The 24,643-nt window shown below is 42.8% G+C and overlaps 1 protein-coding gene across 2 annotated transcripts; it reads left to right on the top strand.

Moving 5' to 3' along the window:
- Window positions 1-205: 205 nt before the first annotated feature.
- On the top strand, window positions 206-23,653 carry LOC142384409 (BTB/POZ domain-containing protein 10-like). 2 transcript variants are annotated; one of them, XM_075470637.1, is made up of 8 exons: window positions 206-357; window positions 9,306-9,553; window positions 9,652-9,970; window positions 10,620-10,722; window positions 14,885-15,005; window positions 20,467-20,664; window positions 20,975-21,085; window positions 22,456-23,653. In XM_075470637.1, exons 2-8 carry the CDS (start codon window positions 9,367-9,369, stop codon window positions 22,848-22,850), a joined length of 1,434 nt encoding a protein of 477 aa, XP_075326752.1. In that variant the 5' UTR covers window positions 206-357; window positions 9,306-9,366; the 3' UTR covers window positions 22,851-23,653. The 2 variants fall into 2 exon arrangements, with proteins under 2 accessions (XP_075326752.1, XP_075326751.1); XM_075470636.1 differs by lacking the exon at window positions 206-357 and adding an exon at window positions 4,343-4,607.
- Window positions 23,654-24,643: the final 990 nt, after the last annotated feature.

Here is a 24,643-nt window from a genome sequence, read left to right as displayed (position 1 = left end):
GATTAACGATGCCTATGTAAAACAGAGGGTTTTGTTTTTAGGCTATATAAATGTGTTTATGATGGATTCATTAAAATAAAGCAAAATTAATAATATTTTTATTGTTTTGTTTGGTTATTTTTAGGGCACAGGAACACAGAAACGACTGCCCCTTGTTTGGTATAGATGATTATCTCGCGATATCTTCCACGAGAATTCAGCTTTCTCAAACCAATACAAACACAAGTGGTGGTTGGTGGAAGCAGAGATTTTTCTATCAAAACTGTAATCTTGTTCTAATCCATTTATGTGGTTGATCGCACAATTGACTTTTAAAACAACTGGTTAAAACGTCAATCTGGAATGTGACGCTAAGAGGTAAAGGAAAGTTGTTTAAAATTCTTGTTTATAGCGGTAGCTAGCTAACTGCTACGGAGGTGTTTAGCTTAGCGCTAATTTAAACAAGCTAACCAAAAACACTTGTTGCTTTTAACTTCGTTGACAAGTTGCTATACGATCATATTGAAACGTCAGAACCATGATGTTATTTTTTACAACTAACTTTGTAATATCAGAATAGAGATACGCTGTGTTTCGGATGTGTGTTGGCGTTAAATTTACATTATAAGTTACACGTTATAATTAAAGTAACTCAGTTAAGTTAGTTTAACACAGAGCAAAAACATCTTGTGCAAAAATTAAGCACATTTAACGAGTTTACTCATGCACTTCTATGGATTTCTGTTAATGTAACATGCTGTTATACATAAAACTTAATTTTACTCAAGATACACTTAAAATATTTGTTAATTTGTAAATGGGGCCTTTGACCAACACTTTGGTATTTAAGTGTAAGGTCTATTTATCAAACGACCAAATTTCAAAAGCTAGAAAATAAGCTGAAATTGCTGTAATTTGATCAATATGAGGTAATACAATTAAAGAATAGCAATGAAGGTATGGCACAAAATTCTGTGACTCAGAGACTGTTGAAATTGCATTTGCTCTGCGGTTATTGTAAAAGAGATGCTTTGGACACCTGAGTGAATGATAAGTGGGAGTATGGGAACGAGACGATAGAAAAGCAATTAATTTAAATGGGCAGCGCATTTATGCTCCCTTGTTCTCTGATTTCACTTTCTGGCTGCCTCTCCTGGTTTTAAGTCTTTGGATCAATTGTTTCTAATGGGACCTAATATGTACATTTGTACTTAGTCCTCACTTTGGCGTGTGTTGTGTCGATTTCTGAATGTGTACATGACTTGTTGTTATGCGCCTACCTTGTTCATTAGTTTATTCAGAGCTGCCTTGCTGCTATGTATGAAAAAAGTAAAGCCGTTTTATTAATGTATTTCTCATGTGTTTTGAATTGGGGTCCAGTCCTCTGATTGGATAACTAAATGACTTGAGTGTGGGTGGACATGTGCGTATATATAGATCAGATTTTCTAAGCCCGAACATCTGATGAAGGTTAGATGAGTGAGGGTGCACAAGAGTTCTTTTTACATTTTTAGTTGCTCCAATCATTACATCATATTTTAATCAATCTTTTTCATAAATCCCTATCTGTGAGATAAAGTCTTGCTGTGCTCCTCCTCTGGCTTTCACATCAGCTTGAATTCTTTGATTTTTTAACAATAAAAACAATATTCTTCATCAATCAGGTTACAGCTTTCTTTTGAAGCAGTTGACAGACTGCAGATGAAGATCCTTTCTTTTTTTTTTTTTATCTATATCCGCCATAAATGTTTAACCGGTTTGTGATCCAGACCGTTTTCTGAGATTATACGTCTTTCCAGAAGTTTGGACGCTGCTTGCTCTTTGGAGGGATGCATTATCATCCTGAAAAATGAACTCGCTGAACCTGCTTTTGATTGATGGATTAAGAAGTGTCCAAAACTTGTGTGTCCACCTGTGCATTTAAAGTAGAGGTAATGGCTACCGTCTCCCCTGGTCCTTTACCTGACATCAACCCCATATCATCAGTGATGGTGGGAATGTGCTTGTTTTCTTCAGGCAGTCATCTTTCTATGTTTCATTGGACCTGCACCAAACTAAAGTCCAAGCATCTTTTCCAACACAGACTGGTGATTCATCACCGAATATCACTTTCATCCAACCATCCACAGTCCACGACTGCATCTCTTAAGCCCGTTGTGACCTTTTTTTCTTCTCTTTAGGTGTTAGTGATGTTTTATGTTTGGCTTTTCTGGATGGAAATCCTGCTTTCGTCAGTCGGTTTTTAACAGTTTGGTCACAGACGATGACTATCTCCTGACTGGTGATGGTCATTTTAAGTGTTTTTTAAGAGTAACAATCACCAAAGCAGTTATTTGTGCCTATCGTTTGCTGTCACATGAGCGTTTAGCTACAACAAAACCAGTCGTTTTTTTCTTGTCTTCCTGTCTGATCACACCTTTTTGACTTAGAAGCCGAAGCGACAGTTTAGCAAATGAGTCCTTATCGCTCTGGTAGAATCGTTGTAAGCTAGCTTCATCCCACATAATGTACATTTGGCTTTGTTGTCCGGGTGAGTGAAATACTGCCACGCTTCGCTTCTGTGTCGTTGCCGACTTCTGCTCCGGTCTGTTGCTTTCACTATAGGTTCAAACTCCGGCAGGAAACATAGGCTCCACGTCTCTTCGTAGTGAAATATAAGTTTCCTCCTGCACCAAACAAAAATCAGTCGACTGTGACCCTTTCTGACTAATGAATTAGTCGAGCACATCCCGAGTCCTTTGACATTTTTCCTAAAGCTCATTTATACTCCCGTTACGTACGTGAAGAAGTTTCAAACGTTGTCAGGCGTCACTTCCCGTACACTCCCACGCATGCTTTACGTTGGCATGTTGTTAGACTGTACATCCACCAGAGGGCAGCGCAGAGTTCAGAGTTCACCTCCGAGTTTCTACATCTGTTTCAGACAATAACAAACATGGTGACACAAACCATAATTATCCACCTTCACAGAAAGAAACATAACATAACAGTTTCTTCTTTGTTCCTTTCGCTGGTCGCCAATGAGCTACATGTGAGCCCCACAATTTCTGGTGGTACTGCTACGTTTTCTGGGTTTGGGTACGCATCCGCAATGTCTCCAAAAATATACCAAAATACGCACAGAAAGCTCCGTCCGTCTGCGTATTTAACGTTGAGCATAAATGAGACATTAGTCAATCTGTATGTTTCCCTTTTACAACCCTGCCATTATGCTCGTGTTTGCTCCAAAATTTAGACTCAGCTGACTGAAAGCAACCAACATATTTTGCCCCACACCAAGTTGAATTGCCTTTCTAAAAGGACTTTTTAATATTTTCCATTGTTTTTACACTGTAAGCTCTCTTGTTGGAGCCATTTTTCCAGACTATCAGCCATGTGCAACAGCTCATTAAGCTCTGCAAGCACTTCCTCTTAACTGCAGACTCATTTATATCCTCAGACTTGTGCCGATCTTAATTTTAGAAATGCAAATTATTGTGAGTCCCATAAGTTTTTTCCTCACATTTGAGTTATTCCACAAGTCTTTCTTCTACTTTATAAACAAAAACACTTTTATATGATTTTTTTTTTTAACATATGTTTTATAAAGACAGAAGGGCCAGCAATTAGATAAAATAGAAATAGAATAGAATAGAAAAATACTTAATTTATCCCCCAATGGAGGAAATTCAAATTCGTCAAGTAGCTCAACATTTTTTTTAAATATTTACAATGATTGTATTAACAACAATAAAACAACAATAATACTACTACTACTAACTAAATAATAATAAATGACTAAATGACAAAACAAACAAATAAATAATAAATAAATAGTTTCAGGTGTGGCATTAATTATATTTGGACAATTTTTTTTTAGATTCATGGAATCAGTAAGTAGTTTAACTGCCAAATGCTGCATTCAGGGCATGTTGGAAATTTTATCATTACCTTTTTTTTTATTAGAAATGGATCAAACGAAAGCGTGTAAAAGTGTATTTATTTTATTTTTCTATTTATTTTTGCCAATTATCTGAGCTTGATCTGCTGAAGAGGTTATGTACAGACAAGCTAAGATGATCCTACGGGTGGTTTTGATATCTTATTAAAAAAAAAACGTATTTTGTCAGAAGGATTTTTACGTAGTAAAACAGCATTTTAACCTCTAAATGTTTTGAATATTCCATAACGTGGAGTTTTTGGTGCATGAGACGTCAAAATTGTAGTTCTGCGGAAGGCACAACCATCAATTAATCGATATTAACGACAGTAAAATGCGCCACTGAACGACGGAGCACTGCGATGGGGCACTTTCGGAGGAGCGCGTGAAGGCAGCGTCGCTTTCCCTCAGTCGAGCACGCGGCCATTCACAGTTTTGAGGTCCCTCCGGTGACTCTGAATGACGAGCAGGTGCGCGGTTTCCTCGCCTTTTAGACGCATATTGAGCTCCTTTTGTTGTGTGTTTCATTAGCGACAGTCCGGGTTGAGTTCGTCAAACGATGCTGGTGAAGTTGGAAAGTAATGAGCGAGGATGCTGAAGCTGCCGGGAAGCCCGCTTTGTTGGGAGCAGCGCAGGGCTTCTGTGCCGCTGTCATCCCGCAGCTTGTTCCCTGCTGCTTTGTCTTCACTTGGCCCTCTGACACCGACCGGTATGTGCACGTCCACCTTCAAAAGCATCGAAGATTTTTTTTTTTTTTTTTTTTTAGCTTTGTCATTGTGTTTCGTGCTTTAGTGCTCGCGTTTTTTTCCTCTCATGTGCTGTAAAGAAGTGAAATAGAGCTTCCGAATGAGTCTTGTCCCCTGATGGGACTCTAACATTGTTAGTAAATGATGATGGTAGGATGCATAACATGTATGATGCGAGAAATCCCCACAATCATCACATAGAAATGCCTTTTAATTGCACATTTGCATGTCATAAAGGGTGGATTTCTCTTGATTTTGGGTTTTAAAGCGGGTGTTAATTGTTCTCTGCTGCACAGCAGCTTCCCTGCCTTTGCCTGCCCATCGCTGTGTCAGTCTCAGCAGCCCCTAAATAATTGATCGGACCCTCACCTCCTGCTTTTAATAGACTGTCGGGGGTGCTTTGCCTCTTTGTCTGAGGTATTGTGGCTTTGATAAGTTTGAACTAATTTTAGCCCCCAACAAACCCCCCGCCACAGATTTTTGTAGGTGCCATAAACCCGTTGACCTGTTCGGCAAAGTAAACGGTGTGGGAGCTGGTATGAAATGTTTGTCTCCTCCAGTTTTTTTATGACTGTGTGACATCTTGGCTGCTGTAGATCAGCATTTCCTTGTGAAAGATGAGAGGATCTGCCCGCCCCCCACCCCCTCGAGTGAAATATTGCCTCCTCAGTTCCTTTGTTCCCTCCACTGCTGATCAGGCTTCTGGCTGCCAGCCCGTCTTTTTTTTCCCCTGGAGGACCCTCTTTTCTAAAAAAAAAAGCATGTCTTGCCCCCGTTCTGCCAAGCATTAAACCCCCATTGGAGACGGATTGTGCATTTACGGCGTGTCAGACAGTCGGTTACAGCCAGCGATAGGCCGCTGGGTCACTTTTATTGGAAAATGTTTTATAAAAAAGACTCTAATGTTGTTTTTTTTGTGTTTTTAGTTGCTGTTCTTGTCTGTGTATGAGTGTCCTCTGTGTATTCAGGTGAATAGGTGTGTGTGTGAGTGTGTGTGTGCACACATTTCTTCTTCTCATGGTGAACCATGTCTTCAAGGACATTGCCAGAGTCTGCGGCACTACACCTTTCAAACAACAAAAGGGTTACTCTGGGAACAACTGTTCTCCTTTACGTTCTTTATCGTAAAAAAAAAAAAAAATCATTTATCAAGTTGTTTTTCCCGTCGTTAATCTACGGTCAGTGGGGGTGTTTTGTGTTTGATTAGGTCTTCTGCATCACAGACTGACGGATCGTATCAAATAAAAACGAGTCTGTGACCTTGACTGGGTTTAACGGCGGCTTGCTGTCCCCACACGGCACAGGTGATCGTGCTACATCACGGCCTGTCTTGTGACTCTTGTCCGTGTCCTCCCACCCAGACAAATAACCAATTAGCCACTCGATCAGCCTGTTCTCTCCGCAGCAGCGACCCGACCATCCGGCACACTCACATGTCAGCTGAAACCCAGAGAGACTTTTCTAGTTGCCAGCCTCTTCAGCTCTGCCAAAAGATACATAACCTTTTTTTTGGGGGGGGGGGGGGGGGGCTGCTATGTAAATATGGGCAGAAAAGGCTTAGTTTACAAACTCTTATTCAGCTTTAAAAATGATTTGCACTTGAAATCAGTGGTTTGTGTGTGTGTGTGTAACTGCACACGTGCACAGTAGGCGGCCGCGCTGAGTCTCGTTGGGTCCTGAAACCTCTTGTTATTTCCACTCTGGTGTTATAGCTCACTGGAGGTGGTCGTGGTATTTCATAGCAGCTCCTCCCACGAGAGCCAGGCGCTCTTTATTACTGAGACCTGGATGTGATTCTGTCTTAAAAGTTCAGGCTGTTGATCCGATCGTTAGCTGTACCGTCACAGTGGAACTGACTCAGAACAACTCTGGGAAAGTAATGAATCATCTCAAACTATAACACAATCATAAATGGTTTAAAACCTTTTATTCTTGTTATGAAGCGATGGATGTTTACGTAATATTTCAGTCAAAATAGGGTGATCGTCCCGTGTTTCTCCAAAGTTTACATCTAAGTTGCATCAGTTTGTCGTTTAATCTGGCAATCCGTTGCTTCCTCTTCTGATTTTGTGGATTCAGTGTTGAGCAAATGTTTGACGTTCCCAACTCTCCAAGTGTGAGTATTTTCTGTTTGTTTTAGCTCGTATTTTGGACATCCCAGAATCTAAATCAATTATAAGGTCCTAGATGTGTCCCGTCCACATGTTGAAGTGTCTGAGAGAGATCTACTAAACGTGCACATCTTTACCATTTACAATGGACCGAAAAAGAAAAAAGTTTCAGTGCAATCTGTTGGTTTCCTTAGCTAGGAAATTGTTTTTGAATTGGCTCTATATGAACGAATTGGATTATTTTATGAATAATTATGATTACAATTAATTGAATTCCAATTGGCTTGAATTGGACTTTATTATCAAGTGCCTTGAGATGACATTTGTTGTATTTGGCGCTATATAAATAAAAATGAATTGAATTGAATGGACATTTGATGTCATCAGGTATTTGTGGCAGGCGTTTTTAGTTGTTACTAATCGGTGTTGAATGTAATTGTTAAAAAGGTACGTTGCTCTTAAAGATACTTAAAAAGTCTCATATTTTACCATCACCCCTTCTCTTGTGGCCAAAATAGCCGTCAAACCTGATAGCATAACAATTTACATCTAAAAGCTGTGTTATTTGAAATGTTCTCACAGTTATCAATAACAGAAAAGATGGTGAAAATGATAGAAAAAAAGCACCCAAACTAAGTGCTTTATAAATATTATCAGAAGAAATCAGGTGGCGGTTTAATAAATGTCCTTTTGGAGCATTTGTAGACTTTATTTTCTTCTTTATTTCAGTTAATATTTTACTGTTTGAAACAGGAAATAATCCCCCACTTAAAGTGTGTGTGTGTGTGGTACTCCTTTGCATTATTGCATGTCGGAGGTTGTATTTAAGTCCTTTATTTAGATGAAAGGAATATATATTTTAACGGCTCCTTTTAGGCCGCCTATTTAACTCTGTGAAACCCTGACGGACGGTGAGGTGAGGTGGAGCGGCTGTTCCCTATTTGTCTGAAAAAGCAGCTTGAGGAGGAAGTAAACCGCGGAGGAGCAGCATCTAATGGGTGGCTGTCGCCGCAGGTGGAGAGCCGTGCTGTCAGCTCTTTGCTGCACTCAGCCTCTGCCAGGGTTCACGCAAGTTGACCGTCGACTTTTTAAGAAGTTGTCTCCTCGCTTCACGTCTCAGCGTGCAGGAGAAGCTCCTTTAACTCCCCCCTGAGTGGTTCCTCTGAATGTTAAGAGGATCTAATCTGAGCACAGTGGAAGTGAATGACTCCAACGGTCATTTTGAGTTATATCGGGGGACGAATGATCACATCGCTGCAGTGGTTTCCCCTCAACAGAATAGTCTGATTATGTCACTCTGACATGTGATGGTTGGCTTATAATTCGTTCTCAAAGGCCTGAAATGACTCTTTTGTCCAGCAGCAGTACTTCTGTGTATGAGGGTTAAGGGACATTTCAGGATTTCATCATTCTGTCTCGGCCGTCTGATTCCTTACCCTGTTTTTAGCCGGATTATAACTAATAATGATAGTCTTCACTGGAAAAAAATGCCCCTCCAAAACTAAGTTTAAAAAAACAAAAACAAATGCGAGACGTTTTTGCTTGAAATAAGCAAAAAAATCTGCCAATGGAACTAGTGAAAATCGGCTTGTCAATATTTCTTGAAATAAGATGTGATATTTAGAACTTTTGAGATAAAAGTGATCCTGAAATTAGCTTAAAAACCTCTTCAAATGTCAAAAGCTTGTTTCATATGATATGTGACTCAAAACAATTTGTTTTCAAGACTTTTTCATTTAACAAGATATTCAAGATGTATCGTCTTCAAACAAGTCCCTATATCTGGCTGAAATGGTACTTGTTAGGCAGTTGTGTGTATTAAGTGTAATGAGATATTTTGACTAGAAATGAGACAAATATACTTGGTAAGACTTTGATTTTTTTATCCAGTGTTTGTCCCATAACTTCAGCAACTGCGGAGATGCATCCATTTTTGTTTAGTTTAAAAGATGAAGTCAGTAACTGGCAGAGATGGGGACTCAAGTCACTGTAACTTGGACACAAGTCGACTCGAGTTGCTGTTGATAACTTGTGACTTCACTCGGACTTGGAAGTTAAAGACTCAGCACTTGACTTGAGACACGATGACTTGAATGACTTGAGCGTTAAGCATCTAGCATAACTTCAAACTTTGTTCGTCATTTGAAGATCCATTCTGACCAGTAAGTGCTCGTTATTAGCTAATATTATCCTGTTAGCTTAGTCGGTAGTTAGCTAACGTTAGCTTGATATGATACGGGGTGGACAGGTTGGACACATTGGCCAATGATGTTTACTGACAGTTACTTATATCTTGTCTTTTCACTTTATTAAGATCAGATTCTGCAGGTAAAATTGCAATAATAAGGTGACTTGACTTGCCCAAGAAAAAATTACTTGGGACTTACTTGAGACTTGCACATGTGTGACTTGGTCCCATCTCTGGTAATTGTTCTGAGCGGCAGTGTTTTGTTTTAGTTTTAAAAAAAAAAAAAAAAAAAAAGACTCGTCTTCATTTCCTTGTGACGTGACGGCTCCCCCTGACGTTTCTTCTTCTCTTCTCTCCCAAAGCGAGCAGTGTGGTTTGCCAGGCTCGGACTGCAGCCAGCCGCAGCATCAGCGGGTCCGGACCATGAGTGTGTACGGAGCGGGCGCCGCTGGCGGTGCCGGCGGCGGGAGCAGAGAGAGGGGAGGAGCTGAGCATTACAGGGAGCACCGGCGCCGCTCCAGCGATCGCTCGCGTGACTCCTCCCACGAGAGGGGGGAGAGCCTGCTGACGCCTTGCATCAGGAATGTTACGTCTCCCACTCGCCAGTACGGTGAGGAGAACATAAAGCGTGAATTCTAATCGTAGGAAAAGTTTGGTTGTGTTGATTCAAATGTTTAAAAGTTCATCGTCTCCTTCTCTCACCCACAGACCGTGAACGTGGAGACGGGGGCTCATCCTCCAGATCCTCCAGTCCACGTCCTCCCAGGGTTTCTCATCCCTATTCCCACGTAGGAGGAGCTCTGATTGGGGGACACATACCTCGGCCCCTCGGTCCTCCTGTAGGGGACCACCACTCGAACCCTTTGGGCCCGGGACCCTGTGACATGATCTACGTGTATGACCTCGGCGGCAAAGAGCATCGTGGCACCCTGCGGCCCGGAGAGAGAGTGACTCTGATTGTGGACAACACGAGATTCGTTGTGGATCCTGCGATCTTCACGGCTCAGCCCAACACCATGCTGGGCAGGTAAGGAAGCCCAGATGTTTTCTGCTGGTGAACACATAAGCTCTTCTTTTTTTGGTTACATTTCGTTAACACTCACGACCAAATTTCCAGCCAAAGCTGGGTAATTAACTCTCGATGGGCTGTTGAACACAAGCTCAACCAAAACATTTAAACCATTAAAACGCTGTTACACCCAGTTAGAGCTGCTGTGAACGAGAGTCAGACCTCCACTGGACAGACATTCGCACTAATTAGGGAAACGCTCCGTAATTAGTGTACATGTGTTGCTTTCATTCTGAAGGAATAATTCAGCCACATAACTACCCGTATTATTTTCCTTTTGGCTTCTGTAACAGTGGAGGAGTTTTCTCGAGCCTTCTTTGTAATTTAACCACAGCCAAATGGTAGTTTTCCTGCTGAATCTGAACCGGTGCTACCGTTTGGTGGCTGTGAACTGAAGGCTTCCAGCAACCGTGGAGCTCCTTTGAGTTCACGATGTTCTTGTACTTTGTTGTTTCCTTATTTTCAGCTTTTGGTCAGATGTGTTTTTGAAAAGGCTCCGTTTGGACCGCCATCATCTTAAAACGGCGTCAGACAGACGATCATTGTCTGAATTGGTTTTATTATTCAGTCATCAAAGAAACGTCTGCGTTTTCCTGCTCGTTCTCAGGATGTTCGGCTCCGGGCGGGACCACAACTTCACTCGACCCAATGATAAAGGAGAGTTCGAGGTGGCTGATGGCATCAGCTCCACGGTCTTCAGAGCCATCCTGGTGAGCACTCGTCCCGTCCCACCATCGTCTGCCCTGCACCTTCAGCATCTGTCCCTCCTCTCCCTCTCATTTTCTCATCTTTTCTTAATCTCCCTTCATAGTGAGTCCAAACACCTTTCTGCTATATTTCATATTCTACACAAACTCGTTCTTATGGGGTCTGAAGCTTTGGTCTGAAGCTTTGGGCTGAAGCTTTGGTCTGAAGCTTTGGTCTGAAGCTTTGGTCTGAAGCTTTGGTTTGAAGCTTTGGTCTGAAGCTTTGGGCTGAAGCTTTGGGCTGAAGCTTTGGGCTGAAGCTTTGGTCTGAAGCTTTGGTTTGAAGCTTTGGTCTGAAGCTTTGGTCTGAAGCTTTGGTCTGAAGCTTTGGTCTGAAGCTTTGGTCTGAAGCTTTGGTCTGAAGCTTTGGTCTGAAGCTTTGGTCTGAAGCTTTGGGCTGAAGCTTTGGGCTGAAGCTTTGGGCTGAAGCTTTGGGCTGAAGCTTTGGGCTGAAGCTTTGGGCTGAAGCTTTGGGCTGAAGCTTTGGGCTGAAGCTTTGGGCTGAAGCTTTGGGCTGAAGCTTTGGTCTGAAGCTTTGGTCTGAAGCTTTGGTCTGAAGCTTTGGTCTGAAGCTTTGGATGTAATTGTCTGTATCAGCTGATGTGCTTTCCTCTCTATATAAAGGAATAGATCCTAAAGTAAATGTTTTGTTACTCTTTTAGCAACATAAAGCCTCCCGAGCTAGCAGACTTTTAAACCCATAGCTACAACGTCGGCTCTTTTTGTTTTAAGAAACGCTGCTCTGTGAGGCAGGGGCGATCATACATCTGTGAGGATGTGTGCAGCGTCAGTAAACTGTCCCACTGCTGCTATATAGTCGTTTTTTTGTGCAACGTACACCAGCAGAGGCCTAAAAAGTTTCCTTTTTATAGTGGATAATAAGGTGAAGGAAACATGAGGCACTTCTGCAGCATTAATTTCTGTAGTGATGTGAGGAGAATGGAAGCACGAGCAGTCCTGTAGTTGGAGCTACTTTTATTAACTCAGTGGCTGTGTTCGAGACCACATACTACATACTCTTCGATCAGACTGTATGCAGTGCGTTTACCCACAATGCATTTCGCTCCTGCCCGAGCCGAAATCAGCCGGCCTGAAGCTGATTTCCCTTAAGCTCTAAACTCTGTAAACTTTAGCAACATTTGAAACATTTTCAGGCGAGAAAGTAGTCGTTTAGATCCCCAACGTGTTGAAAACCTGACAAAATACCGGCTATTTACAATTTTGTTCCCACGAATTCGGTGCTAGCCATTACGATACAATTGGTGCTTTTGTTTTGAAAACAGGAAGTGAACCTACCCTCGTTGTAGCTAGCTTGAAACTGCCGTTTTGACAGGAAATGACGATCGGCGACGTCACGTTACGTTGCATCTTGGGTAGTTTGAGTAAGAGTAGTAACCTCATGATGCATACCCAACATTTCGGCGAATCTAGTATGCATCCGGGGAAAAAAAGTCAGTATGAGTAGTAGGAGTAGTATGCGGCTTCAAACACAGCCAGTGTCTTTTTATTAATGGTCAGACTTTGGTTCAAAGCCTATGGTTGGCCTTGGTGATGGATTAACCTTTTCAGTGTTTGCAAACAAGATGAACTCCCCAGTGGATGAGCTCATACAATGACAGCATTTATGTCTGGTTAGAGTTGCATTAATGTCTGGATGATGGCTGCGTAAAGTCTTCTCCGGGACATCCAAAAGACTCTCAGAGGGGCTCGTGCTTCCTGAATCACTCTTTCTGAGCCGGATAAATTCTGCCTCTGTCATCTAGGAATATGCTCGAGTCGTCGGGGAAGAAAAGATTGTACCGTTGGAAAAACCTGGTCATTCAGTATTTACAGGAAGTGGGCTGACCTGATGCGGTTTGGACCCCGTATCATAACACTGCCCCCAAAGACTTGTACAGCAGGCACTGTTGGGGCAGCACTTCATTGGGGGCCTAGCAGCGAAGCCCCATGAACGCTATCGTGAAAAGTTGTGAAATTTGGCACATGTATTCAGCACAGTGCCAAAGTCAGCCTCAAGGATTTTCATGCCACAAGAGTGTACTCTCTAGCGCCACCAACACGTCAAAGTGCATTCAGCTGCATAACTTTGGACTCCTTTGGTCCAAATGTCACAAATGAGGCATCATGGGAATCCTTGGATTCCTTCAGGTCACAGAGATTGTCCGATTTTCACGGGACTTGGCACATAGACCAAGCCGCACGAAAGTTATCGTGTGGAATTTTTAATTCCGCTTCCGTTTTTTTCCATACAAGCCAATAAAACTTGGTTGCGACGCCGCCAAACCGGAAGTGAGGCTATATCTTGGCAACTGTTTGATGTTATGACGTTAAACTCTTAACACAGACTCGTGACCACATCTTTAAGAGGCCCAAGAATTTTGGTGACGTTTGGCCTTTAGGGGGCGCTATATCTAGCAAAAATGCATTTTTGCTACATATCTTTGGACCCGTTGGTCCAAATTTCACAAATGAGGTACCCTTGGAATCCCTTGATGCAGACGAGGTCATCGCAGTCCATGATGTCAGCTGCGACATATTGGATTTTCCACCATTTTGAATTTCATCAAAAACATTTCAGATTGTCCGATCTCCACAGGACTTGGCACATAGAATCTTCAGACCAAGCCGCACAAAAGTTATGATGTGGATTTTTTTAATTTCACTTCCGTTTAACCGTGGCAGCCAATCAAACTCTACGCAAACAGGACGTTAGGCCGTATTTCTGCGATGCATTGATGTATCGATGCCAAACTTGGTGCATAGACTCATGACGCCTTCGTGAGCAGCCATAGCTTGCCTACTTTGCAGCTGTGCTGCTGGCCCCCCCCCCCCAATCGCTGCTTGCAGCTATATTTCACCATTATTCACCAGGGTAATCTGGACTCACCAGAACCCCCGTGGTCTTACTGAAGTGTTATTTTTCCCAATTTTTCTCTCATTTAAGTGTGATCTTTGATCAGGAACAGTACGTTGGACAGTTCTCGTCGAGGTTTTAGAGGTTTCCAAGCTTTGTGCCGACTGCTAATTTTGGCTCTTGTGAAACAGAAAAACCCACTGGATGTGTCCTCCAACATGCTGGTTTAAGGGAATAGAAGCTATCAGTCCGGGTTATATAATAATTGCTATCGATGGAAAGCTTTTACCTATCTGCTTAGTTAAATCCAGATTTGGATTTTTTTTCTTTCCCCTGTGCCAGGCAGTTTAATTTTGAGAGTAGAGAGATGATGTAAAAGTGTCTCTGCCTCAGATCCGTTATGTCACAATGTAGCCCCACCAAACCTGGTCATCTTTTCGACTTAATCCAGTTTTCCCATCGTTTCCGAGTTGAAACCTCAGGGTCATGTGACGCTCGCAGAACAACACAAACTTCTGTAATCTGTAAGCTTTTGTTCCTGAACTGGGAGTTCCCCAAATCCTGTTTCCTTAGGGTCCAACACAGTTAATTAACTACAATTAATAAGAAATTAATTCCTCTGTAAATAAATAAAAATAATTACAATGATTTGATGGAAATGTTAGATTGTGAAATGACTAAGTAGATAAAAAGTGATGGGAAATAGAGGATAAATGCAAAGACAATTATAAAGATCTATCTATATACCTATATCCATCTATCTATATTTATCTCTACATTTATCTAAATATAGATCTATATATCTATAGATGGTGGATTGTGTAGGTTTTGGCATAATGGACAGAATCCAGGGAGATATTAGGTCAGCGGAGCAGGAAGTGAAGGATGCTGGAGCTCTGTGTGTCTCTTCTGTTTTCCATCAGTAGAAACTCTCCCGGGAGACGGTCTGCGAGTCTCGTTAGACCAAGTGGAGCAGGGACAGTGATGTCGTCAGCTTTTTCTTTCATCATGTTTTGCCCGTTACTCCTCCCCCTTTCCTCTTTGCCTCTGGCTTTTTTTTTTTTTTTACTTTCGTAGCTCTTCAATCCATCTCTGGCACCTCCTCCTCTTCCTCCTCCTCCTCATCTCTCTCTTGCTCTGCGAGTGAGGCAGAATTAATAATGGCGTCTTGTTTTTCCTCCCCTGCTTGTGCGTGCGCATGACTGTCCTACTCGCTGGCTGTTTATTCATTCGTGTGTGTGTGTGTGTGTGTGTGCCTGGTGAAAATGGCAGGATTACTACAAGTCGGGGATAATCCGCTGCCCTGACGGCGTTTCCATTCCCGAGCTGAGGGAGGCATGTGACTACCTCTGTATCTCCTTCAACTACAGCACCATCAAGTGCAGAGACCTCAGTGAGTACACCAACCCTACACGCTGCTGATTAAAGCGGATGTAGTTCTTCGTTTTGTCAGTGCAGAGTTTGGTGAGTGTGCAGCAGCACAGTTCGTTTTGTTGTTGACACAGATAGACTCGCTTTATTTTTATCACGAAACACGGACGTCACTGAATATTGGATTGGAGTGCAGAGAGCTGCTGGCTTTACGAGCAAAAATCTGTAATTTAACATTAAAAGGGAACAGAAAATGTTCTGTTATACTGAAGCTGTCATTTAAAAGCCTGTTACATCACACCCGGCAAACCTAAACTGAGCTTATTGTTTGCAACGACCGTGTTTGTTTATGCGGACATTTGATGTAGCCGTGACATGAACTCGTGACTCGTATTTATGAGTGTGTTTGTGCTATTTATGTTGCTTTTGAGCACGTCGCTGCCTCTTTTTTATGTGTCGAGCGTGTGGGAGGAGAAGCTGCAGTTTGCAGGCTGCTGTATTTAGCTGGAAGTAGGTCATGATTAGCTGGAAGATTGAGTGCTTGTTATGTAGGCAGATAACTAACCAAAGCAACAACGTGGATTTCAGCCACAGCGCGATGTGACCTTTCCCGTTTTTATTTTTTATTTTCTCGTTTGAGCTTCGGGCTGATTTTAGTTGTCAAGATGAGTCTTAGTGATACCGGACATGCTGGTGTTCGTCCTAAACATCCTCCTGGTTCAGTGTTTTTAGCCAAAAAAGAGAATGCAGCTCTGTGCAGGTGATTTTTAGGTCATAACTGATGCACAGCGAACATAAAAAGTAAAACGTTTCAGAAGCTTACAGCCTCCATCTGAAGAAAACATTTGTTTTTGGTGGAAGTAAACGGGTCATTTTAGCATTTTAGAGTGTGTAAAAGCTCGTAAACATCACGAAGAGCATCGTGAAGGAAAGTCTGTTCACTGGAACTTCACACTCTCAATCGATCGGCTTGTTGTTCTGGTCAGCGATCAATAATCAGTAAAAGATCAAAACATTTAAGAATGTCAAGATGTCGTTTAAAAGTCTGCTTTGTAATTTACACTCAGCCCGAGAGTTAAACCTGGACTACTTTTAAAAGATATTACCCCAAATTTGTGCTTTACGCCTGTTAAATGTTAAAACCAACTTTTTAAAACTGATCTCTTACTTGTCGGGATAGATGTGTGCACAGGCGGATCCACTTGACTCATTACCATGGCGACAGTTTCTAACCATTTAGCTATTTGCCTGAAAAACAACAGCCGTGGGGACACCAGACATCTTCTCTGACAAAAAAAAAAAAAAAGACAACACTGAGTGCATCGCCTTCCTGCAGGTGTCTGCAAACACCTGCTAAACCCTCGGCTTATGGGGAACTTTCTAAAAACATATGCCGACACTTTAAAAAAAACGCTTAAGTTAGCTACAATGTAGCCATGCCCCAAAGCATACTTTTCTCCATTTTATATTTAACTTTAATGAGACTATAACTCACATCCTGCTGTACTGAGAAACATTTAAAAGTAATGACTGAGACCACAGACTTCCTCTGAAATATTAACGCGAGGGAGAAGGGACAAGTTTTGAGTAAAAATCTATAAATCAACCAGAACCTAAAGAAAAGTCATATCGGTTCAGTTCAGCAGTCGCTACATTGTAGATTTATATTTAACGGGTCACTTTGCGTCAGACCGTCAGTATTTACCCAACCGAACAACGGCCGATCAGCCGTGACTCGCACTAATCTAATCCCGAAACAACGACAACAAAAAAAGAGGGATTAAGAAATGTTTGTTGACCAGACTGTTGTTTTAATGGCACCACCTGAAAAAGCACAAATATGTGCCATCTTGCTGAATATTTGCTGAAGTAATGCCCAGGAGGAAGATATCCACAGCCGATTGGCGGAAGGATACGCTACGTAGCCGCAAAGAAAATGGTGACGGCGTAAACAACGGTCTAATGCAATAGTGACCTGCTGTGGATAATTAGATTAATAAAAATCTACGATGTAGCGTTAGCTGAACAAACTACACTTTTTAGGTTTGAGTCGTTTATGTTAAATTCTTCTTTTGTGACTGATGCTGCCAGTTAGCCGTTAGCTTGGCTCTCCATGAGAATTACCACGCTTCTCCAAACAGACCCACTTACCTCCGTCTCAGGTGTATTTATGACATCACCATCTACTTTCCAACGCCTAGCGCAGTGGTCTCAAACTGATCGTGAAAGGGCCGGTGTGGCTGCAGGTTTTTGTTCCAACCCTGCAGCAGCACAGCTGACTCGTTTCATTCAATCAACCGAACTGTCTGCTAGGGCTGTAGCGATACACGAATCTCACGATACGATACACTTACATCATTTTCTGGGGGTGGGGAAAGGGACGGTGTGATATGAATCGTCGCTGATTGGACTGGTGGTCCGACCTTTGAACCGGAAGGACAACACCGCCAGACAAACAGAAACAAACAAACATGTCACAAACCTGAGAGCTGTGCACTTTATAACATTTTTATGAACTAATTTATCACTGTTTTGTATATTGTATTACCTTAAAGCAATACTATGTAACATTTCTACCTTAAAATAACAGCTTGAAAAAATTTGTGCGGCTAGAATGAGTTTTAATATTACGATTGGCCTGTCTCCTATGCCCTTCGGGGGTCTGAGTTGGAAAAACTGCGCTATGTAACTTTGCTGGAGCGGCCCGGGAGCTGAGCGGAAGTACTTCGACTTGCTTTCTGGCACACCTACCGCAAAAACAAATAGACCCCTCTCACGCTCCCAGGTACATTTGATTACTCTTACCTTCTCGGTCGACATAGCTTGCACCTTCTGACTCCTCGCCAGTTCGTCAACAAACGTGAAACGTGAAAGTGAAAGGGTGTTGTATTTACGACAGTGTAACCGTACATTACCTCCAAGCCTGTAGGGGGAGCTCCAGAGTGGGCTTTTTGAGAAGTTACATTGTATCGCTTTAATGTTCTGTGTTTTCACTAATTGTAACGTCTGACTTTTCAATAAAGTTTGCTTTAAAATATATATATATATATATATTTTTTTTAACTCTATACTTTATCGGGAAACGAAATATCGATATATATCGCAGTATCAATAAAATTGCTCAGCCCTACTGTCTGCACTGACGGTCTTAACCAGTTCAGACTGAATGAAAAAGGTCAGCTGTGCTGCTGCAGGGTTGGAACAAAAACCTGCAGCAGCACCGGCCCTTTCACGGTTCAGTTTGAGACCACTGGCCTTCAGAAATCTGTCTGCCTCGTCCAATGATTACAGGGTAATAGTATTTTTAGTGGCAACGTGTTTGGATTCTTTGCATAAATGTGACCAATAGGCCATAGGCTAGCTCTCAGAAAGTGGCTAGAAAGTGACTTCCGTTCCAGCATTACGGGTAATACTTTTTGTTTTGGTTTTTATGAAGTAAAATAGTTCAGCTTCTTTGAAAAAAAGTTCCACAAGCGGGCATCCTGCAGTTAGTGAGTAATCGTCTTTCGAAGTTGGGTAATTCATGAAAAAATAGACATTTTAGCCTCTAATAGCAACTTTGACTCCGATTATCTCAAAAAGTAATAAAACCACACATTTCAGACTTGGCAGATCTGTGAGGGGTTCCACAAATATTCAGTCCCTGAAATATTGGCCGGATTGGAGCAGTGGTTCTGAATTAAACTTATTTGGAAAATGCATGAAATTTTCGGATTTTTGGCCTCCAGTAGCATCTTTAACTGCAATTATCTCAAAAAGCAATAGAAGCTAAACACTTCAACTTTCAGATCCATACGGACATTCCCACATATGTTCAGAATATGAAATATTAGGAGGATATGAGCATATTGTTGTGAAGAAATCTTATTTCAACAGCAGCATAGTTTCCAACACAGTGCTATTGAAACAAGTGCACAACAGGACCTAATTTTTCATATTATAACATATCAGGTTTAGATTATATGGACAGAATAATAACAAATTGCCAAAATACATTACATACATGTATATTCTATAGTTATCAAAATAAAAATGTGTTGGAGAAGGACCAGCACTATCTGGAAATGAAATAGTAATACACGGTAAAGATTTAATTGAAGATGGAATAATGAAGGCATGACTTCAGCCACCATTCTCAAATGTTAGGCCTAAATAATTTTCATTACGAATTCAATGGCAATATTATTATCAAAACAACAGCATTCACTGTAGTGTAGTCTTATTTGATGATATGGCATGACGGTTACTCTTTTTCACTTTATTTGTGAATGGTCATTTATAATGATCAGAAGGACTTTCTTAGTGTGGCAAGCTAAATAAGATTTTTACAATTATTCAAAAATAAAATCAGACTAGCCATGGCATGTGGCACAACACATACATCATGTACATGGATTGCCTACCGCCTTTAAGGCCTATATAGACAGATACACATGCAATGAATGTAATCTGGTAGCATGATGATGATGCAGGCCTAGTTACTAGTAGGCCTACTAGGCCTAGTCATGCTAGTAGTAAAAAATAAAACAAAAATGGTAAAGTAAGTAGGGCTAGGCTAGAATATATAGAGATCTGTGTTCAGCTGTGAAGGCTAGCCACACCGAGATCGCAACAATAATAATGTACTCACCAGCTGATTGTTGCTTTAGATGCTGTCTTTGCCTGGCGTAGAACATTTGTCGTTTATCTGTAAATCGTTTGTAACAGGAAGGATGGTAGTGGGGCAGCGTTTCCAGTTCATTGTACTCCCTATCCAATGTGTGTGCGATCGACAACACGGCATTGCACTCTCTCCCTTTCAGCGATATCCAGTCTTTGGCGATTTTTCTGAAGGTGTCCCATCTAGCTCTAGTTATTACACAGGTATTCTCGATACAATGATCTAATATGTGCATGCAGCAAGCAGGATTTTCATCTTTATCAGGCGATCCAAGCTGCCGCTTGCTGGGCGCCGCCATCTTTGTTTACAATCAAACCGACTCACTTGCGTCATAAATTAGTACTCGCAATCGCTGATTGGTCAGAACTAGCACGTGACAGGGTCGGTAACGCTTTACACACCCGATTGTATCATGCCGTGGAGGGGAAGTTAGTTCGAAATTCAGAGTCCAAATGCAGAAAAACTGCAGGTATTCTGCGTGTGGAAACTTTATGTAAGCGAGATGGGGTGATATACTTCTAGAATATATAAACAGATTTTATTACCCAGAATACTGGAACGGGATGACACGCTAGAAAAGCTAGCGTATGGCCTACAAATACAGAGATCAAAATGTGTTCGATTCAAGTCCATCTGAATGCAATTGAAACAAAGAAATGTTGATTTATTTTATATGTATCCAGCTGTGGGTTTTGCTAATCTTAAAAAGTGGCGTCATTAGTAAGACCGAGCTGATATATTGGACTCAAATCTGTTCATGATAGTTTACATTTCTGCTGCCAATTAAAGGGAAACCTTAAACGACACCATCTGTCCTCCTCAGGTGCCCTGATGCACGAGCTGTCTAACGACGGAGCCCGGCATCAGTTCGAGTGTTATCTGGAGGAGATGGTGCTGCCGCTGATGGTGGCGAGCGCTCAGAGCGGGGAGAGGGAGTGTCACGTGGTGGTGCTGACCGACGACGATGTGGTGGACTGGGACGAAGAGTACCCACCGCAGATGGGAGAGGAGTACTCGCAGAGTAAGACGCCGTCATCGCTGGCTTTGTGGAGATTTTCTGACTAACCCAGTTCTGCCAACAGTCTGATGGAGGTCATGCTCTAATTACCTGTGGGAGCGGGTTACTCTGACACGCCCTGCAGCCGACGCCTGCTGCGCACATTAGCGTCAGGCGCTTTCTAACCGGTTCAGCCTGAACCTGCAGTGACGAGCTCAGACTGCTTAAAACAGGCCGTTTTAGAGAGGAATGTGACTCAAATGACCAAAAAGATGCTACAGATAAAGAAAGAAACAGCAGTTCACACACTGATGAATGTATCTTTTCTCTGCAGTCATCTACAGCACCAAACTCTACCGCTTCTTCAAGTACATAGAGAACAGAGACGTGGCCAAGTCTGTGCTGAAGGACCGGGGACTGAAAAAGATCCGCCTGGGAATAGAAGGTACTTTTTTACCAAGTATTTACAGTCGGGGGGCCTTTTGGTTGGGTTAGGGTTCTCCACGTTCAAAAACTATAAAAGCTGGCCGAAGGGCTTCACCGTCAGCCGACAACAAGGTAGTGAGAATATAAAACAAGTTCTGAATCTAGATGTCATTCTCCACTTGAAAGCCAAAGAGAAGAGGTGAGACTGTTCGGCCACTGAACATCTCGATGCCCTCTGAGTGTTAAAGGGAGAGTTCGCCTCTTTTGACATAAAGCTGTAGGACATCCCATATTAGCAATATCATTTCTGAACATTTTCTTACCCCCTGCTGCGTCCTGTGAGCCGAGTTCCGGCCTCGTTTTGACGTTGATGAAGGTAGTGCGGCTAGTTGGCTGGGACTTAAAAAAATAAAGCGTCTTGCTTTTCAAAACAATATGCGTTCAAAAGAGTAATACATTTGCATCAAAAAATCGTTCATCCAGAAAAAGTCAGACCTCACAATCGTTTGGCCCTATTTTCTCTCTCCGTATCACTGCCTGCTGCCGACAGCCGCGCCTGTTACGGTGTTTCCTGCTCGGTCTGCACAACAGGCAGTGATAAAAAGGTAGAGAGAAAATAGGGCCAAACGATTGTGAGGTCTGAATTTTTCTGGATGAATAATTTTTTGATGCAAATGTATTACTCTTTTGAACGCATATTGTTTTGAGAAGCAAAACGCTTTATTTTTTAAGCCCCAGCCAACTAGCCGGACTACCTTCATCAACACCAAAACGAGGCTGGAACTCTGCTCACAGGACGCAGCGGGGGGTAAGAAGATGTCCATAATAGATATTACTGATCCCTTTAAGTTCAAACGACGTGCTCGCGTCGTTGAAAAGCAGACGAGTTAAAGGTGAACCAACTTTGAACTGGTTCGAGTCGGCTGAAAACAGAGCCTGGCAGAAAAACATTGACAGGTCGCAGAAGCAAACCGAGGCGATCGGGGGCCTTTCCCTCCGGGCTGCAGTGGCATGTAGTCGACTGCTCTTTGTTAAAGGTCAAACCGATTCACCCTCTTCCTGAGTGGAACAGGAGCAGAGCAACATTACTTGTTTTTGTCTGCATAGTAATTATGAAGCTGCAGCCGGTTAGCTTGGCATAAAGATGGAAAACTTATGGAAACGGCTTGGCTTCAGTCGGCTAAAGTCTTCCACCCTCACTGCGGCAGAGGTTGAATAATTCAGCTGCGACTGTGGCTCAGAGTGAGTTAATCAGCCGTACTGAAGCTCACTAATGAATGTGTCTTGAAGCCATAAATAAAAAGGGCAAAAACAATGAGCAGAACTGTAGTTGCTTCATACAGACTTCTGCAACATGCTGAGGAATAACTTTCGGTGTTGTCCCACCAGGATACCCGACCTATAAAGAGAAGGTGAAGCGGCGTCCCGGAGGCCGTCCCGAGGTCATCTACAACTACGTTCAGCGGCCCTTCATCCGGATGTCCTGGGAGAAGGAGGAAGGAAAGAGTCGCCACGTGGACTTCCAGTGCGTCAAGTCCAAGTCCACCACCAACCTGGCTGCGGCCGCCGCAGACATTCCCCAGGACCAGCTGGTGGTCATGCACCCTCCCGGGCGGCAGGTGGACGAGCTGGACACTCTGCCCCAGCCCCCGGAGAACAACCCCGGCCCCCAGCCGGCTCAGGACAACCAGGCCGCACACGGCAACCAGCAGCAGCACAGCAGCTACACTCAGGCCACCTACCACTACGAGCCGGACCCCGACACGCCGTCCCCCTCTGCATGACACGGCTGGCTGCCACCTGTGTTCACACTGCCAGCAACCAGTGCTTCCAGCGCACACATTCAGAGCCGGAAAGCAATACGAAGGCAGCGGCTGTTTCTCATTCTCACATCACGCAGCGATGCTCAGAATCCTTGTTTCTGACACACACACACACACACACACACACACACACACACACACACACAGTCCATCCTCTCAACATGAAAGCACATTGAAGCACTTGTTGCTTTCAGTGTGAACACTTAACTTTTTTCCTCCCGAGTGGCGAAACACCACTTTGCCTTCTGTTGCACATCTGCTGCGGCCTTTCAGGCGACACAGTTTTCAGGGGAACGAGAACTAAAAAGCACATCAGCGGGCGTCCTCACCCAACTCCGTCACGTCCGTTTCTTATTTATCTGACCAAAGGAGAGTTTAGTTGCATTCTGTACATGTGAGAAGACAGAGTTTTACTTTATAACAAAGCGTGTGTGTGTGTGAGCGAGCTGAGAGTGCGTGTGGATCTCGGGGCCTCCTCGTCGTTTACTTGAGGGGCCGGCGTGTCGGCTGTGAAGACTCGCGTCTCGAGTGTGTAAAAGCCTTGGAGAAAGTCATTGTTTTACACTGCATCGAGGAGATTTTTTTCTTAAGAAGTTCCACTCCTGTTTGTTTGACTCCTAGTTTGTCATGTTTTGACAGTTTGAGTTGACCGAGCTGCTCAGAAACCGCACAGATTCATCATCACTGCTGTGAGCACACGGGATGTCAGAAAAGATGCCCAACACGTTTCTTTTTTTAAATAAATGATATTCACAAAACCTTCACCGTTGGCTTCTTTCTTTCAATAAGTTCCTATATTCGTACAACTGAGAACACTATGAAGAGAAATCTCTGCTGACAGCAGAATCTGACCATTTAATAAATGCTAAGGCTGCATTTACACGTCTGACATTCTGGCTCTTAGCTGTTTAAAGACGACTGGGATACTCACCAAGCATCCTTGCATTGTCCACAGTAATGTCTCCTTATCGGGACACTTAAAGTTGGGGAATTGTTAACAAAAGCACCGAAATTTTACCTAATAAAAGAAATCAGACTGAGCGATTGTAACGGATACATTTCAGCCATGTCTGAAAGTTACTCGTCCACAGAGAGATTTATGTTTGAAGCTTTTTAACCTGCAGCAGAAGGAATTTATGGACAAAATATAGAATATAATGTTTAACAATGTGCCAGAATTTAACAAAAACAGAAAATGCAGAAACAGTGTGTGAAAAACTAAGTGAACCCTTACTGCTTCCACAGGAACTCAGAGGGTGAGTAGCAGCCAGGAGCTGCTGATCAATGCTCTGCTTAACTGATCATCAGTCAGTGTGAGCAGCAAAAGTTCTGCAGCATTCAGGTGTGTGTTAACACGATGCCAAGGAGGAAAGACATCAGCAATGATCTCAGAAGCAGCTGCTGCCCAGCAACCTGGGAAGGGTTATAAGGCTGTTTCCAAACTATCTGGAGTCCATCGTTCTACAGAGAGAAAGATTATTCACAAGTGGAAAACATTCAGGACAGCTGTCAATCTTCCCAGGAGTGGATGTCCCAGCAAGGTCACCTCAAGGTCAGAAACCCAAGAGCTACATCTCAGACTCTGCAGGCCTCAGTTAGCATGTTAAAGGTTAAAGGTCATGACAGCACAGTTAGAAACAGACTGAACAGGTGTGGCTTGTGTGGAAGGGCTGCAGGAGAAAGCCTCTTCTCTCTAAAAAGAACATGGCAGCACAGCTTAGGTTTGCAAAGCTGCATCTGAACAAACCACAAGA

This window comes from Odontesthes bonariensis, chromosome 7, assembly GCF_027942865.1.
Source record: "Odontesthes bonariensis isolate fOdoBon6 chromosome 7, fOdoBon6.hap1, whole genome shotgun sequence".
Taxonomy (NCBI): Eukaryota; Metazoa; Chordata; class Actinopteri; order Atheriniformes; family Atherinopsidae; genus Odontesthes; species Odontesthes bonariensis.
This window is presented reverse-complemented; position numbering and strand designations above follow the sequence as displayed.